Raw genomic sequence first — 20,519 nt, forward strand, 5'->3', positions numbered from 1 at the left:
TATTCATTTCCTGTTAAATTGTCCTCTCGAATTGTTCAAAATTCCACACAGCAGATATTACAAAGTTAAGAACCTATTTACTCAACAAGAAAATATATGGTTGCTTCCTAATGTGCAGAGATAGTGCAGAGAATATGAAATTATGAACAATAAATATAATAAATAAATAATAGAGATAATAAATAAATGAAACAAGCGTAATCCATGCTTTTATAGATTTATTTGGTTTGAATCCATTGGTACAATGTTTTAAGACAGAGAACATTAACATTGATTGATTTGTGTAATTTCCTTACTGATTTTGACTTAAAATTACTAATCTGTAACACTGACGTTAGAAATAATTAAGAATGACAGCAACAACAAGTCTACGGAATATTATATGGATATAGCAATACAGAATAGATTTGCCTATTGAATTTACTTAATTTAATTTGAGAAAATCAACCTTAGTGGTGCCTCCAATCTCTTCTCAGATTTCCGGTAAAGGCTTTTATTTTGGTCTACTAAGAATACACGTAATTAGTAAAACCTTACTAGCTTAACGGACAAACAGTGACTAACATTATGACACAGTTACAACATTAAAATTAAAGTTATCAATTTTAAATTTAGAATATCTATTACTAATTTTGTAAGAAATTGATGCCACAGAAACTTTTTTTCACTACAACTGAATGCCATATTTTTATTTTAGTATTAAATTGATTGAAACACTTGGCGCAAACAGTCTTATATATTTTTGATACCTATACTAAAGTAAATTCTTTAAGTTATATGTTTTAATATTAACCTATATTAATAGTTACTAAATCACCAAAAATTATATATACACTATTAAGAACTATTGATGACACAAATTTTATATTAATATAAAGACAAATGGAATGTAATTGCATATTTAGACTGTAAATATTATATTAATTTATATGTTGAATGACTGAAAGTGACATTCCAAAATGCCGTGATAGGTAGATCGCATCTAATACGATTTACCTAAAATACTTATATTTAAAGTAAATAAAAACTATGGAAAAGCCAACAATTACAAATGACTCAAACATAAACCCAAATTGAGAAAAGAGCAAATTATAAATTATATATATAGCAAATTATATATTTGCTTAAAACTGTTAAGGGAAAATGGACAACATTATAATTTTTAATAGTCTATTAAATTTAAATTTCACCTTATCTTAAAATAGTACCTATCTAAAGAATAAAAGGTATACATATAGATGTTTATTATACCTAGAATAATAATCACGACATAGATACTAATAATGAACATTGACAAAGAATAAACTTGAAGTCAACAATATTATTATAGGATTGAATACCTTATTGGCAAGTCCCCAAATGAGCATTATAAAAACTCAGTCTGAAAAGGTTCTAAATAACAAATTACATAACTACAATACTTAGAAATTATATTCATGACTTATAGCAAGTCTAAGTTAACAAAACAAAATTATAAAAAAGCTGTAATTTTCAATTTTCATAAAATGTAATGTATATTATAGAAATATACTTATATCAGAAACTACATTGATATATACTACACAAATCAAATTACAATATCTACTACTAATACTACTGAACCCCGTCTATCCAAACAATATAAGTAAGTACCATAGCTTACTATTGTTATCTTTGGTATGATTAAAACATAATACAACTCTCAGGAATAATATGATTTTTATAAGCTATTAGACATATTTCAACATTTAGAGTAAATTAATTTTTAATTTAAGAACACCCTGGTCGGCGGAATACTCGCATTTCGCTGGTAGCGACTGCGATCCATTCATTCCTTGCCGAATCAAACCAGGTCAAACCGAGGGTGTATTTACCATTGATGTTTACGTGTTGGCAATGAGAGAACCACCATCCGCCTTCGTAATTCGCCGCACAGTGGGTGTTGGAAATGTCCCTGTCGCGATCGATAGCTGAAAACTCCATATGGTTCTGGTATTCGAAAGCATCACTAGCATTACCTTTAAATCCGCTGACTTCCAGCACATATCCGGTGTCGGCGCTTCCCACTGTAAAGTGTTCATATTGAGCATACCAGCCGCCTCCGTAGATGTCAGTCATGTCTATTCTCATTGAAGAGCAGTTGTCGGCAGTCAACAGATGCATGGACTCTAGACCGAGCCAGTACTCAGAGGTTGGATCACCGAAACCGTGAACGTACTCAGAAAACTTTCTGTTGAATTCGATGGAACCGTTGTAGCGGCGTTGTAATAGAGTGCTTCCGTTGACGCACCAGGTATCGAAAGGAGCCTGACCGGGCCGGATCAAATAAGTGCCCGCAGGGCCCGAAATGCTCGAGCAATCCCTAGGGAGTTGACTTACTAGGTCTTCGTACTCCCGCTGTACAGGTTGCAACTCCTTCACTTCACCCATCAATTCGGGAAGTGGGATAATCTCTGTTTGATTGGAGTCGTGACTATTGGCCTCGCTCTGTAACAATATACATTAATTACATACAATGCCTAATAACTATCTTTATCTTAATAATGCCATAATATTATAGAAAAATTAATACAGTGTATTTATCACAACGCTTACGCAAATTACCTGTCAAAAATCAGCAATCAAATTACTACCGACTGGTGGTGAAAGGTGATATTTTTTTATCTGTATGTTATGTTTCGTCACTGATTTTGATAATTATTTTTATAATCGATAAGGCTTACTTCAGTATTGGTCTCATACTAATTTTAAATCGTGTATATTAAATTTGGAATTTATTGCTTGATTTATATTTTATTAATTATATACCTACTTATGGAATTAAGAGCATAAATAAACTATATAGAGCAAATATATAATTTATTATCAACGGAAAAATGTTGAAATATTTAACCATTAAAATAGATATCATTCTGTATATAACAATAGCTTTTGCAAATAGTAAAAAATAGGTATATTCATAAAAAGACTGTAATAGACAAGAGATCGGCATCTTGTTGACATGAGTAATAAAAAGTGACACGAACTATTTTAAATAAAAAATGGACATAATATAAAGTAAAAAGAGATTGGAAATATTTCAGTTTTTCCTTTTGATCACTGTTTTAAACTGAATAAAATAATGGATTGATAAAATAATAAATCCGTATTATTTTACGTAACTTCACATATAGAATTCGTGGAATATTACCATTTTTTATATATTTAATGTTATTTATAACGTTAAAATTGTCGTGTGGTCTCGGCATAGACTAGACTACTCCTTTCATTCCTGTGGGAGTTGTAAGAGGCGGCTAAAGGAACTTAATGGTAGAGGCATGAGTAGCGACATCCCTCTTAGAACATCTCTAAAAGCCTAACTGCGGTTGCCAACCCGTCTGCCAAGCATGGCAACTACTAGCAAAGCTTCTCTTATGGGAAAGGCTTATGTTTAGCAGTGGACAGTTAACGGCTGAAATGATGATGACGTTAAAATTAATTAAGTAAGTAATTAATATATTTTTTACCTTAAGAATATGATCATTGAGACGGTAGAAATGCTGCTTAGACCTAGTTTCCAGGTCGCTGACAGAGTCATTGATCCTCTTCATCATGAGGCGGTCTAATTCCGCACGGTCTATGGTGTTGCTCACACTGACTGCGATAGCCTTCACCGATTGCCGCAAGTTCTCTTGGTCTTCTTTCAGATACGATGTTTGAGCATTCACCTAGAAAATAACATTCCGATTTTATTCAGATTCATTAATTACTTCGTATTTGTTTTCTTATTCTTATATAAGATAAACTTTGATTTATAACACAAAACAAGCCGATCAAGATAAAATAAAATTTTGTTTTAATTTATTTTCAACATTTCTACTGGCGATGTATCTAATATTTGTATTGGTATGTTATATTGGTATGTAAAATTATCATAATTATTATAGATTCTAAAACTTTTACTTTGTAATATCCAATTAAAGTATTTTTAGTTTTAGTCAATGTCTAATATGTATGTATAAAGAAACAAATATGAATATCGTAACTTATAGTGACAATTTTAGTATTTAAATAATATAATTGTATGAAAGTATATATCTGTATATACATATATATGTTAATTTACAAAAAGAGAACAAATTAACGATGATAATCATGAAAACGTCTTTTTCTATATAAGACCATTATTGTTCTTTTTTTTTTAAGTTAAAACCAAATTATTATATGCCTTCGAGGACAATTCAGATCACAAGTCAAACACAAGTGAATTTAGCCCGTGGGACCAATTTAGAAAAAAAATATTGCACTCAAAGTTATTGTCAGACATACTAACTTCACGAGTAACTTTTTAACTAAGTACCTACCTATATAAATTATTAAAATACTTACTTGAGCAAAACTGACATCTAATTTGGAAATTTCTTTTCTGAATTCCGGGATGGTCTTATCGACTTTATTCTCAATGCCCTCAACATCTTCTCTCAATTCTAACATTGAAGCGTGTACTTTGTCCAAGTCTGACACTTTATTAGAGATGTTTTTGAGCTCGTCCCGCAACACTTTTGTTTCAAGTTCAAGAAATTCCACTTTTGCCGATAGAAGGTTCCAGTTGGGCTCCTCGAAACGGTCCAGTCGTCTTTGCACGTCCAAAATCTGTGTCTGCAAGTTTTGCTGATACTCATCAAGCTGGTCTTGGCTACGAGCCAAACGTGATATTTGTGCGTGCACCATCTTATTATGTCTATATTTGTGATTGTGTTCAAACTTCAGATCTCCGGAACGGCTTTCATGTGGCTCTAACACTTCATTATAGCTATCAGGATTCAAATCGCCCAGCTGTTTCGTCTTTAGCTACAAAAAAATTTGTAATTTTAAGTAAAGTATTTATATAAAATTTGTTATACGGACAGACAGTTATTATAGTAACTAAAAGTATTATGTACTATCAGAAAAGACGATTGGGTGGATCACCTGCTGCTTTACTATTTCCAGTACCGCCTTAGGGATGACTCAGTGAGGGTTAGGGGAGACTCATACCTCACTGAGCTCATGCGATTAGTTATTTTCAGTAATATTATGCATAAACACTTTATTCGTAATGTATATGTTCATTAAAAATATTAATCAAATCGCTCATCTATAAAAACATCAGCTATTTAGTAATAGGGTCGGTTTACCGTAATTGGACAAGCACTTTGATTGGAATAGTTATGACTTATTTTAAAAATCCTTCGTTACGTTATAACGCTACATTACTCCCCCCATTTGGCAGCTACATCACATCACTATAGGCGCTAGATTTCGTAAAACAGTAAAGTACGTAGTTATGTTTTACTCAGCTAAAGCTTTACGAAGTTTAATATGCAAATATAAATCATATGTGTAGTAATAAAATATAAAGCAATTCTTTTGTGTCATAATATTTAAATATATGTTTTTTTAAACAAATATTCTAGTGAGATAGTATTAAATTGTTATCAAAGAACCAGTGCAAGGCTCTTTGATTGCATTGGATCAGTTATACTTTTTAGCTGTTATTTTCAGTATTTTTCTTTTTGTATTAGCGTGGCAAATAGAGGGTGACATTATTATTGGATTGGAATGAAACCAATGCAAAATGTGCCTTATGGGCTTAGGCACAAAAGAGGAATTATTGCAGAAATCTAAAAGTAAAAGGTGAAAAACAAATTGTTGTTCAGTAAAGGCGTCTAATCGTTATTTTTATTAAAGAAATTATTAAAAGGAGAAAAATATTTAACAAGGGGATTTTTATATTGTTTGATTTTTTTCATAAGTATTATCAGCAACTACAAGTGCCCAGTCTAAATAGAACAAAAACAATAATATATATATTAAATTTAAAAAATTAATTTAAATTAATAAAGAAACATAATTTTAACGAAATACTTAAATATTTTTGTTTAGAATTAAAGCTCAACCCTTGAACAACTAATTGTAAGCAACTGTCAAATTATACAAATCTGTCGACAATAATATAACGCGTCAATTGGTACCGACTTCAAACAGATTTTGTCCTTTAAATTAAAGTCTAATATTAGTTTATTTTAGATTTTTGATTTTTATTTCACCTTTTTTTGAAGTTGGTTTATAGTTAAAAAAAAACCCTTGAAGAGTTTTGTCACTTTCAAATAAAGCAAAAGAATAAGATAAAATAATGAAATAGCTAAAATAGGTTAAAGAAAGATTTGATGTTTTTATAATATTATAATTTTGTTATAATATTATCTATAGTATCTCCACGTCTGTTCCAAGATAGGTAGAGATTAAATAGTAGAATCCTTATGTTAACTATCAAACATATTATACTTTGATGTAACTACTTACTACAGCATAATACATGACATGAACTATCTACCTATTAAAATATATGATTTGGAGTGTGAAATTTTCTCGCAAGAGTAGGCGAGAACTATTTCAATACTAGTGCCTGACACTGTTGTTCATCGAATTGTCCAATATAAGTTTAAAGTCAGTATAATAGATACAGTTAGGTATAATTCAATATGCCTAATCATTATTGATTTCCGAATGTGTACGTTACGCCCAAATTTCGCATAAAGCTTATCATTTAATCATTATTGTGGTATACAAGTAGCAATTTTAAAAGCCAAAAAAAATTTGTTTGAATGATCACCAGTTATATAAACATACTGTGAGTATTAATGGAAAGAGATATTGCAGGCAACTGTAGAAATTAGTTTTCTCGATTTGCATGGAGCAAAAACTAATTTCTGCAGTATAGTATTATTTTCTACAGTTTCTGTATGTAACTTTATACAGAATTATTATAATTGACATTCAGGATAACACAAAAATGCCACATACTATATAATAAATATACAATACTATATTCAGTTTTAACGACGAATACCTGTATTGAGGTGACTAGTATTTATATTAAATAATATAAAATCAAAAACAGGTAAATATGTATAAATGATTGCACATATTAACCGAAACCTGAATATCTGTAACCCTTACCGCGAATACTCGAGCTTGTCTGGCTTTTGAGTTTTCTATATTAAACTTTTTATTGTATACAAATAGGGTTTAAAATCGTATACAGCTTATTAAGAGGGTTGGTAGTCCCCGTAAAGCGCGCTGTACAAAGATTTGCAGAAGAGATGCCATATGACAAGGTACAACGTACGTTTGTGCTTGAATAATGCAAGTTTTGCTCAGCTACTCCTATATTGGAAACAGAGACGCGACTTACGGATCCTGTTACTATTAATGATAACAAGTCTCACGTTACGACGTAATATCCGTTCTTACAATTATGTAAATTAATACTTAAACATAATTCTAGAATAGGACATCGTTAAGTGATTATAAAATTATAATTGATATTAGTTTATTAATTAGTGAGATTTTGTTATTATATTTAGAAGTTTATTAGTGTCTACATCTACATTAAAAGCAGGAAATTTAATAACTTATAACTAATAATAGATACAATATTGGATTTTAATCAATAAATGGTAACATCTCATGTTACCATTTTACTGGCAAATATATTATTATAATATTTTGACTTAGCGTGGAACGAAATAAAATTATCGAAACAAATTTCTTGAAATATTGATTACGTAAGGTATGCAATTGATTTATCTTATAAATTTGTTCTATGTTACTTGTATGCTTATATCTAATATCTTATTATTTTGATATCAGTACAAGACTTCTTGTTAGGTTGTATTCACACGAATTTATAATATATAAAAAACAAGATTTTGAAAAAAGTATCAACTAAATTACTTGCCTGATATTCTTAGCTGAAATTACATTCCAAATGGGCGGTAGAATTATAAAAAAAAAATACTATTTAAAAATGTTTAAATTTAAGTTTATTTGAATAAAAATTATTTCTTTCTTTCTTTCATGGGTAGTGTATTTGTAAAATAAGTAGGCATAAAACGGGATTTTAATCAAAATTGCTTATCAAAGTAGCGATGTCAACAGACGAAAGTCAGAAAGAGACGAAAATAGGTAAAATAAAACAATAGAAGGGTGGCGTTGGAATTGTCGGTTCTCTTGTAGGCAAACGAAATGAATTTTAAATGAAAGAGGGATCAAACAATCTGAAGTCGGTGGGTAATCGGCGCGCATTCTGTGCAATAATGGTATGCCACCATGGTTTGATCCGTCAACTGATATAACATGGTTCATAAGAAGAAATACAGTAAGGTGAGTTAGTATATTTATAAATACGTTGAGTAAATTTTAATACAAGTAGGTACATTTAATACTCGCCAAATTTAATAATTATAGATTACTAGAAAAATGACAAAATATATGCTACAAAAAGCTGTATCTTTTGATTGCATTGACTTAAAAGTTTGATTCTTTCTATAGTTTCAAGAAATTGCAAACTTGAGTATTAGATATTAATTTTAGCTTTATATTTGCACGTGTTCCTGAGAAAAAGTATCTAGATAAATGGACAGCCAAATGGGCAATAAAGTGAAGGATCACTTTAAAGGAAAATTGAGAAATTCTAGGATAAATTCTCCAATTTTCCTTAAGAGGTACAGAACCCCAAAACGTCCTATAAAATATTTGTATTCTAACAATTTTACTTCAAAATACAAATCGTAAATAAACCGGAAACAAACATGACATCAGACTGTAAAATCTTAACATTCCGCCATATAACCTTCTTCAGGGAATATTGTTTAGAGATATTTTGTTCACATAATCAAATTTCGTTTCTTTATGAAGGATGCATGAACAATTCAGAAAGAATAGGTAAGTGTTCCGAATTGTTAAGGAGATGAAATGTATGAAGACAAAGGGAAAACAGAATGGCGGCATGTTAATGAAGATCGTGCTGGGTCGCATCGAGCTCGGGGAATATTCATAGGTGGACGTGTATACTGACGTCACAGGTTTGAAAAAAAAAACAAGATGTGTAGTGATTGAAAAGCGACGCAAAAACAAGCACCGGCACCCAAATTATTCATCATATAATTTTAATCTTTATTATTACAACAAATAAAACAGTTTCCTCTGTCTGTACACTTAGATCTTTTAAACTACGCAACGAATTTTAATGTGGTTTTCTTCAATAGAGAGGCTGATTAAAAAGGAAGCTTTATATGTATATTTTAATGTTCTTTTGTTTTGTTAAAATATGACAATAATTGATCAAGATATCGGAAGGAATCAAGTCGACTGAGAATTTTTATCGAATATAATAGAATTATCTTTATTAGATCTACAAAGTCAGCGTTTCCACATTCCATATTATATAGACAGCTTTTTATAACTATTTTAATGTTTAAAAAATTTATACAAGTTATGTGAAGTTTGGAAAGCTATTAAGACGGATACAATAGTAATATTGAGGGATGAGCAGCAGCGTCCCTCTTAAAACATTACTAAAGCCTAACAGCGGTTGCCAACCCGCCTGCCAAGCGCGACAACTACTGATCCCCAAAGGGAAGGTCTATGTTCAGCAGTGAACAGTTAACGACTGATATGATGAACTTACACCACATTATTTCTACACTGCACAAGTGTGAAGCCGGAGGGAGGGGGGGGGGAGGGTCGTTAGTATATTATATATATTTTTTTTAATTTAACGTCCGTAACCCACTAACAAAAAACGATATTTTTTTCATAAAATTAATTATCATCAAGAGCGATAAAATTAGTATAGCGACACGAGAGAAAACATTATCATATTTAATGCGAAAAAGTGTAAAAAAAAAAACAAACGAGGACACAGACTTTGTTTTATACTATTTAAAGATAAAACAGATTCCACATGGTCACTCTGAACTAGGTAGGTGCCGCTATTTTTTTTTTTATTTTAGCTAGTAACTTTGTACAGGAATATAAATAATGAGATTTTTTAATATGTAACTGACATCAATATAAGTGCAAAATTAAAGAGATCTAGAGTAGTACTGCCAAACGGTCGTAACATTTTATACCACAGAAAACTAAATCTAGTAGAAAGCTTTATGGGACCGTTAAGACTGGCCTTTCTTCAATAAAACTAGATAAAATGTTTGCAGCACCTGTAGCTGTACCTACAATTACGATGTTATACGAAAATACTTCGTCTATTTGTAAATGAAATTGAATGAATTTATTTGCATTTAAACAAAGAGATGGATTACAAATTAAAAAAGAAAAGAAAACTAAAAATACGAAAATTGGATCTATATGGCAGTATTACGTAATTATATTAATATACTGATATATTTCTCAAGAAAAGTTCCACGTCACCAGGCTCTTAGATAATGTTTTAAAGAAGCCAAAATTATAGATGCGATTTTTTATTTTCATCCAAATGTCAATTTTTTCTCTAAATCGATATAATTACTTTTTTTTTTACTTGGACGACTTTAACTACGAGTACGTTTTGCCATGTTGCAATTAAGCTCTTAAGTCCTTAAACCTGACTTTTTAACCTCATGTTGGACCTCATTTTCCACCTTTATTGATATTCTTTAAATCTACGTACTGTTTAACTGTTGATTTTCAAATACATGAGATGTTAAAAATTTTGCCAATGTTTTCTCACGCCCATTTAATTTTTCTCCGAAAATTTCGATTCTCCAAAATTTTCCAATAAGAAAAAAAATGTACATCAACATTGCGAAAAATTAGGCAATTAGTCAACGCTGAAAGAAGTTGTACGCACAAAAATTTTATGAACCAGTTACGATTGTATTTGTCAAATAAACACAAACCCCCTAAAACAAATTATTGAATAGATCCCAATCATTGAAATTGCTGTCATTATTTTGTGGCTATCAAAGGTACTTCAGTATTTAATAATGCTATACATATGAGAAATTATTTTCATTTATTTCAACAAATACTCAATATATCTATAATATTATTTTATTGAAAGATAATGAAACACGTGCTTATTAATATTAAGAGGTATGTAAACGACTGAGTATTGATTATCATAATTTTTAAGCAACTTTAAAAAGGAGGAGGTCCTGTATTCCTAGTGTCTTTATTAATTTAAAATGTGTAATGATTACTAATTTTAGTATTAAAAAAAATGTGTAGTAAGTAGTACTTTTACACGGGATTTTCAGAGGCATTTTGTCAGTTGTTGTCGTTATAGAAGACGTAATATTCAACATGTAAACAAAGGAAACAGAATAATTGGGTTCATGTTAAGGCGTACATTATTCAATCAATTATATAGAATCGTACACATACCATATCAGTCATAAATTCAGCATAAAAATGTTAAATAAGATAGCATTATAAAGTGTAAAATAATTAAACATAATTAAACATTCTCTATTTATCGATCTCATTACGATCCTATATATTTCTTAATGTAATATAACCAAGTTATCTATGGTGAAAATATATGGTATGATATAATTGACCTGTCACGTCAATAATTTAAAACATTATTCGATAAATAAAAAAATCTGATGTTTTTCATTGTGCAGGATATTATTGCCTTCCGTTATTGTTTTGGTTCAGTCTATTATATTGGAAAATTTCTGGTAATATTGTCCATTGTTTCTAAGTGTATGTTCTATTTTAACGCATAATATACGAGTATAAGTGTAGTATCCGCGTTTCGTGCGACATTAATCAACAAAGACGTAACAGGGAATCCGTGGGCGCCTCGAGTCTTTGTCAGTAATAAAAGCATACTCGTAGAATACGCATACAAAGGTGGTCTTTAATCCCTGTGCGAATTGCAATGAAGATAGGATGTCGCCCAATTATTAATTTATAATTTAGTAGTTAACCTATAGAATAGCGGTAGACGAAATAGAAATAAATAAAAGAAAACAAAATCAAGAGTAAAGATTATTTAATAATTAATTCAACCTCCCGTTTCTACTAAAATATATGTCGCAATATAAGTGCTTGTGACATGTACCTATTACAATAGAGCATTTTAAGTGTATCGTGACATATATACAAGTAAAATAATGTTTTATACATAATGAATTACAACATTATAAAACTTAAAAGTATTAAAACAGAGATAATAATGAATTACGTTTGGTGCAAACACGGTGCCATGTCTATAGGCGTCACGCGACATATAATTTATATTTATAAATTTAAATTTACCTTTATGACCTATATGACTTCCTTCCAATAATTGCATACATACGAGTAATCAATGTCGGAGTAAAAATACTTCTAATGTTTAATTAGATTTTTTAATAATTAAATTCACATGAACAGTAGTAATAATAAATAGAAATATAAAATTTTATTAGGGAAAATTTGTACAATATAGTTTTGTTTCTTCATCTCTTAAATATCCAGCTAACAACCAGCCAAATTACAGCGGTAATTTTATTTGCCATGTGCTATAAATCGTTAGGTACATAATCCTAATTAGTGTGGAATATAACTGGTTTTCCGAATGCTGCTACGATCCAACGGTTTTGTCTATTAATGGCAACATTGCTAGGGGCGCACACTATTCGGATTCTGTGTGGTAAATGCTTTATTTTCTTGCGTTTCACACACTTTCTGTTACACAAGTTCTTTGTGGATTTGTAGACAGCGCTGATTTCCCCTGGGTCGGCTAAATTTCAGTCGTAACTTTTAGTGAGCAACTAGTTGTGCGAATCGTCGGCCAGAATTACAAGGCCTCAAGATGTGATTCGTTTAAAATCCAGGATTTTATCATAACATCGCATTACATTCACTTCACGGAAGTGCTCACGCCGAGAATAGAAATTATGTTAGTACAGACAGCTGTAGGTACAAAGTACAAACAGGCGTTATAAGTACCTTCACTTTTCATAAAGATTTTCAGTTGTAATTTTTACATATTAAAAATAATTTTTAGTGTGCTTATTAATATACTGTATACAATTATCGAAAGTATAATGTATTTTTCAACCAACTTCGAAATGGAATAGATTCTCAATTCAATTATATTTTTTAAATTATGTACTGTTATGTTTGTTTAAATATATGCGGTGTCTCCATTGATTAAGGATAAATTTTGAGTAGAAGAACTACTTTTTTAATGAGTTTATATAATCAATGTAAGATATTCTACATGATTCTGTTGTATTAGAAATAATTATAACGTACTTAACACAATACCGAAGAACAGATAATAGTTTTAGTAATCCTATTCAAATTGATAAATAAACCAATTTTCCTGCCCATAGCAGCTTTCCAGAGAATCTAATTTCGAAATGGATATCGATGATAAATAATTCATATCCAATTTAATATTTCGTACCGAATAAAAAAGTATTTCATTTAGATGCTCTGAAGTAGTCTCGAAGTATACTCTACTGGGTAAGTTTGTTATTTCTCTAACTATAACAGGCTTGTGACCAGGTGTTTAGAGACACTTGCTGTACGCGTTGTACCTATAGTACAGTGTGCTTAATAGCACGAAGCAGGTGGGCAGTATTCCATTTTTAGTGCAATAACATATGCATATAGGTAAAGCAAAAGATATAATGTTGAAATAAAACCAAATTGACGCCATTCACCAGTCTCCACTTACTTACTTAGTAAGGCGTAACTATAATAACAATAATTAGAAAAATTAGGTAGATAAATCCTATTGAAAAAAATCTAATAACAAATTTATCGATACGGCGTAGTAGGTATAGGTTTCTTTGAAAACTTCAAAAGTTCATTTAAAAATACATAAAATATGTAAATATACTTAATTTCTTTTTTCTTTAGAAAAATAAAATCAATCGACACATACACGTGTGATTATTAGATGTTTATCAAACTATCTTTTGATTATGGAATATTATTAATTTATTTTCAATGTTACAAAATTTCATTATCAGATTTCAGATGAATATAATACGTATCAAATTTCTTTTATCCCTTAACTTATTAATGAAGCTGACAGAATCAAGTTTTAGTTAATTAATAATCAAACGGATTATATCTACTAATTCTTCGACTTACTTACTACGTATTAGACTTACGTTTACTTAAGTACAAATTAAAAAAAAAAAACTGTATTTTTTATACTTTATTTATTCGGATATTTAGACGACATTAATAATTTATAATTTGTAGTACTTGAATCCGACAATGCTCGTAACTGAAATCGGCTATATTTGGTAGAGAACCCGACAAAGCACAAGGGAAATTTGGGCACTTTGGTTACATAGATCACTGGCCAGTAGAAAGTCAAATATACTAGTATTCGACATACCGCGGTTCCACTAGGGATTTATGGAACTCTATATACCTTTATAAGTTTTGTTATATATTCCATTCCATTTCATTTTCTTTCATTGTACCTATTATATATTTTTACAATTACATAGTAGTAGTAATAGTCCGTACCGTAACTCATAGACCACTGAACAAATACCTGAGTATTACTAAAGTATAAAATTTGTTACACAATTTTACTCTGAAAGAATTATAGTCGTAATATATAAAAATAATAACAATCTTAGTATTTTAATTTTATATTTTTAATGATCTCTTTATACTACATGTTGAGATCCGTGCATTTAACACAGTCAATAAGCAAAATAAAACTACATCATTGTGTAGACTTCAATGACACGGAAACACGACCAGTTCGTGCGCCTTACTGGCACAAAGGCAGCTGCAAGATATTTTTAGTATTACAACAAATATACGATCTGTAATTTTAGTCTGTATAGAGTATAATATTAATTATACTAAATGATTAAAATTTTAGGGTTGTAGTGGTTTAGCACATGTGTTCATAATATAAAGTACTTAGGTAACATACATGTATGTAATAATATATATATAATCTTTATAGGTCCGTCATTATTGTATGTACCTAATTATTTATAATATTTTCAAAACTCACATTTCATATATTATTTCAATATTATTATTTTGAAGAAAATAAAGATTGAATGAATGCTTTAACTTTAATTAAAATTATTAATATTAACTATGTTATGTTTATTTGTATAGCAGATATAGCATAAAGCGAAATTGGTCAATTCTAAAGCATACTTATGAAGACTTCCAATTTCATCTTGTCATTGATTCATAATTGAAATTTTGTTCTACAAAAAACAGCGACATCAATCGTAATAAAATTAATAGGGTATCAACACAAGAACACCTATTGATGACAAAAGAAACTATTATAATCGATTTCCAATTGGCGAAGTAGGATTTTTTTTAAAAAGATTTCCATATTTATTTTGTATTGATTAACATTTTTCTGTTTTTTGCTTTGGCTAGTATAAAAAAAAATCCTATATTGAATTTAATTGTATTTATAAAAGCTTAGAATAAGGATAAATAAAGTAATTAAATATACACACATAATATATTATAATTATAACATGTATTCGGAATACGCAAGGATAACGGAAAATAAAAAAATAAGCACTAGATTTACTTTAATATAAATATGCATGTACCGCCTTTTTCAAGACTCGCATGCGAGTACAAATGTGGGTCATATATCAAGATTCAAGGCTGGTGGTCCCAGTTTTTGCATAGGTAGGCCAGGCCGCCGCACAGCGCTGGATTCCCACAGGAATTCGGCACTTTGTTTCTCACGGCACTCGCCTTTACAAATTGAGTGTGTCACAACTCAACTCAGGCCACATTTACAAACAAATTGAATTAAACCGTTATTAGTACAGTAAGTAAACGGATTATATTGTATGACGTGAAAAGGTTGTATTATGAACACAAATGTGTTATAGTGCCGTCAGTGAGTTCACTGTATATAATATTCATAAATGTTTCAAGCTGAAATTCTTGCTCACTAAAAGATTCTTAAGAGCATCCATTTAATTTAAACTAAGTTTATAACTCGCGTTACTTGAATTTGTAGAGTAAAATTTATGTAGTACATTACATAAATAATTATATATAATACAATCGTTCATAACATATCACTTTTAAACATTTCTATTATAATTATAATAAGAGCGACACAGTAGTTTACTATAACATTGTATATCCCAAAGTTCATGAGTACAGTGCTGGTTGACACTAAAACTTCGTCAATTTAAATTTACGACTAATTGTCTGGTGATGAGAGGCTTTGTTAACAAAGTAATCTCAAGAGGCCGTGGTACAATACGGGTGTAGATGACTTCGAAGCACAAAGCAAGTGACAATATTCTTACAAATAATATTAATTAAAATTCAGTGGTGGTTGAAATTTGATCTTAGGGCCTCCGGCTGGAGTCAAGTATTTTCCAATTGAATTGTAGTGCGTTACTTACTACTTAGATATCGATATGAAAAATTTTACACATTGATTTACGTTTACGATGATTTAATCTTTTCATATCTACTTATAGCTCATTAGGTATATAATTTCATTGAACACAATAGAATCGCAATTTGTGTGCAATGCATGGATAGCCATTCAATACCCCACCACGCCCGTCCCGACGCCATACCGTGTATGTATGGACCCACACTTGCGGCTATTGTATGAATATCCATTCAAGCGGACGCACAAAGGCTTTGGACGGATGGAATACTTCCATCAACAATTTTTTCGGAGTTATTCTGTTATATTCCAGGAATTTGATATAAGTTTGTTACTTAGCTAACTGTAGTGATTTGAATATGACACTGAAAAAGGATTTTTTTGGAATCTAGCAACAAAGATATTTGATTGATGTATTGCTTAGTGATTCTAAGTAATTTGCATTTTTATTGTAATGTAACAATGGCTTCCATGATACATATTTGTAGAATACATGACAAATAAGTTCCTTTGTTATATTTTGACGAATGTTAACTTTATTATTGGACGATGAGTTAACTCATTATGTAATTCTATATATTATTATTCGTAACAGACGGGTAAGTCCCACCACCCTAGAAATGTGGGATAAAAAGTAACATCTATAAATATGTTTTCATTACGGCATGCAACATAAAGAATAAGGTGTCCGATTTTGCTGTTACATTGTTATGTTAGGGGGAAAGGGGTTGTTAATAATGGAACTGACAGCCCCAATGTTAGAAATTTACCCTATCAGGTCGACCTCCACGCGCTTCCCCTTGAAAACAATAGTAATTAATTCTTGTTAGATTCGTCGTGATGTGTTAACTGTCTTGCTTTCAGCTTCACTTACATTTCAATTTAACATTTCTCACTATTGCTCTGTCAACGCATACCGATAGTGCAGGCGGGGTTACCATTCCATTATCTTATCATCTATTAAAAAAAAATAGCTGTCACGTTCTAATATTTCATGCATGTGGCAACGATAACTTATCTATTCGTAGATTCGTTTGCTACTTGTCTAGCTAGGGTGGCTAGTATGACGTTTGATAGGGGTTAGTGGACGAGGGAAAGTTACTGCGCCGACCATAAATATAATGAGACAATGATGATTCGTCATAAATATTTAAGTAACTCTGTTTACTTGGTTTTTCAGATAAACAGTTAAATCGATTTTAATGAAACTATACCCATAGTTTCACCTTTCTATAGTATATGTATATTCTTGGGTATAGAAAATTATCTATAAATACTGTACTGTAGTAAAGTAATATTAATATAAAAGATAGACTGTTTTTTAAACGGTCTCATACAATAAACAATTTGTTTAGAAGTCACAGAACAGTTTGGTTTTTATTGTATTTTTTTTTATTAAACTTGGATGGCTGCTATACTGACGATTCACCTGATGAAAAGAAGTAGCCGTAACAACATACATATATTATATTATATATACAATGTATTTACTCTATTTAGTGTAACGATTGACGGTAGAGAATGCCATTAGGCATTAATTCCGCCCCATATACACAATTTAATGTGCTGAAAAGAATAATTAAATAAATGTAAACTATATAATAAGTCAATGCAAATACACTTCATTATTATTAAAATAAACAAATTACTACAGAATCGTTATATTTTTACAAATTTGTTGACTTTGTTCAGGGACAGGTTACGGTTACCAAATTTTACGAAGTTACAGTGAAGTAGCAACCGTCGATGTTGCCAGTTAAATTAGATCAACAAAACTCTGTCGGCACAACAAAAGTCCAATTTCAGTAGGATGGTATTCATCTAAGTAAAATTCATTCATTCCATCAATATTTTCCCATCTCAAAATGTAACTTCAAATGTTAGCAATGCAGATACTAAATAATTTCAAATTTTGTTCCACAAAAACCGACCTCAATATTCACGAATTCCATATGAAATCAATAGGGAAAAAAACTTTTGAATTTTATACTCGAACAAAATTCTTTTATAATTGGCGAAGACTTTGTTTTATATACACATACAATCATATCTTAAAAAAACATATATACACATGTAGTACCAAGACCACCTTTTGTACTTTATAAATATTATATATGTATATATGGCTGTGTGATCCCGGCATAGAATAGGTCACCCCTTCCTTCCCGTGGGTATCGTAAGAATCGACTAAGAGAGAGCGAGGGATGAGCAGCAGCATGCCTCCTAAAACATCTCCTAACTGCGGTTGCTAATCCGCCTGCCAATGAGGCAATTACTGGGAAAACTCCCCTTACGGGGAAGCTATGCAGGCTATGTTACCCATATGATAAATTTTAAACCTTTCAAGGTCCTTTGCAAATATTTGGATTAATATTAAATTAATCTTATTAAATGAGAAATTCTTGTTTTAATTAAACAAATAATTTTAATTTACCATCAAATTCGGTAGATGAAAGCTTAATGAAATATTTATAAATTAATTTATTACTACTGTTATTTTCAGAATTGACTTAACCACCAAATTTATTAATATGTTATGAATTAATTGGATATTCCAGCATGTTGGTGAGTATTATAATTGTGTATTATACTATGCTACGCACTTTTGTATTCTGTACCCGATTTCATCAGAATTTTTAACAAAGAACTTATTAATGTTTATTGATGTTATAGATTCTATTTAATATTCAAGATATTCGAAAATTCTTCTTTCTAGAACTAGATATTTAGAATATCTTATTATTAATGAATTAAATTTCGTAGAAATCAACTATTTTCGTAGCGCAACAAAAGGAATAAATATTAATTTTAAAAGTTAGTATTCTCTTATTTATTTCTTACCTTTTTAGCAAATTTACACAAATAATAGGATAATGTGAATACAAAATTTCGAATTTTATAATTTTATTATAGTATAGGATATTGCTTTTCGATATGGTTATTATTCGAAGTGTTAGATAATTTTATTGGTGCAAATATTTAAATTTGAACATGTTATATAAAACATTGTGTGTTAAATTAAATTATAAAATAATTGAAACGCGCAGGCATATTTATAATTAATTCAATTTTATTTTAAAGTGAAAAGAATCCACATATTATATTACAAAAGTTACTTTGATCACAATACTAAGATAATAGTACTAAGCTTGGCTATTACTGGCAATACCCCTCCCCCTTATGGAGGAGGCCTATGTTCAGCAGTGGGCAAATAACGGCTGATATAATGAAGATGATTTTGAAACCGAAATAAATATGAGAAAAAGGCAGAGAAAGAATTCCTGCTCTTTTCTCATATTTATTTCGAAGTAGCTTAATATGTATTTTACTGTATAAGCAATACATTAAAATTCGAAAAAATTAACTTCTTCAGTAACTTATTGTTTTGGTAAATATATTTTGTGTTTAGATAAGTATTCTGTATTATGTTGTCTAATATATTGTATTGTATGTATATTAATAATATTTATTCTTGATATTTTAATTAATGTTATTTTATTATTATATTATTTCGTAATGTTTAAATACTACAAAATTTTTTAAAACTAAGTTATTATAATTTTTGTATTCAATATTTGCACGCTTGATCTAAGTATATTTTTAAGGTACTTTTAATTTATAAGATCTAATGTTTTATATTATTATTATTATTAATACTTATTATAAATATACATACACCTCCTACTTAGAAAGCTTTTGATATATCTATATTTATACCACTATATCTTCCTTCACACCTCATGTAATATCCAGCTGTATTGATCTCTCACTCATACTACGTAAATAATGCACTTTGACAGCATTCATGCATTTTTTATCATACCATAACATTGTAGATATACTTTAGTGAAAAGCCCAAACGCGTATTGAGACATTCCAACTTTTAACAAAGAAATGTGGAACTCCATTCCAATACTCCTGCTTTCAATTTTATAGCAATAACTTCACCGTCTTTCCTTTTTCTTATAAACATACTGCCAAGATGCACGAATTATTTCACCAACTCCGGCTTTTCATATTAATATTGCTTCAAGCTTACTCAACCTTTGCTTTTAGTTTACTTAGCTTGCTTTATTTCCTTAAGTAAGTTAATTATAATATTAATTATTCTATACTTTAAGTTTAATATCAAAATTGTGAAATACTTTTAATGGCAGTAAAAAGATTTAGAATATTTTGTGCATATACGCAAATCTAACTATGAACGATGATAGTTTAACTCAACAAAGCTTAACTGTGATCCAGTGACCCCAAGTCGAATATCAGCCTAAACCACAAAAAATAGGGAAGAAAGGGATAATTAGTAATGGGGTTTAACAGCTGCATTAACAGCAATATACCCTATCAAGTCGACTTCCACGCG

The 20,519-nt window shown here is 30.0% G+C and overlaps 1 protein-coding gene across 1 annotated transcript in view; it reads right to left on the reverse strand.

Moving 5' to 3' along the window:
* Positions 1-201: 201 nt before the first annotated feature.
* LOC113520293 (protein scabrous) overlaps positions 202-20,519 on the reverse strand; it is a 52,036-nt gene continuing 31,718 nt past the window's right edge. Inside the window, exons 4-6 of the mRNA XM_026905582.3 lie at positions 4,348-4,809; positions 3,486-3,686; positions 202-2,466 (exon numbers count right to left, since the gene is read on the reverse strand). Of these exons, the coding sequence (XP_026761383.1) occupies positions 1,750-2,466; positions 3,486-3,686; positions 4,348-4,809 (1,380 nt within the window). The 3' untranslated portion in view covers positions 202-1,749. The remainder of the gene's footprint in view (positions 2,467-3,485; positions 3,687-4,347; positions 4,810-20,519) is intronic.

This window comes from Galleria mellonella, unplaced genomic scaffold (genome assembly GCF_026898425.1).
Source record: "Galleria mellonella isolate WM207_F2 unplaced genomic scaffold, CSIRO_AGI_GalMel_v1 utg33, whole genome shotgun sequence".
NCBI classification, from domain to species: Eukaryota; Metazoa; Arthropoda; class Insecta; order Lepidoptera; family Pyralidae; genus Galleria; species Galleria mellonella.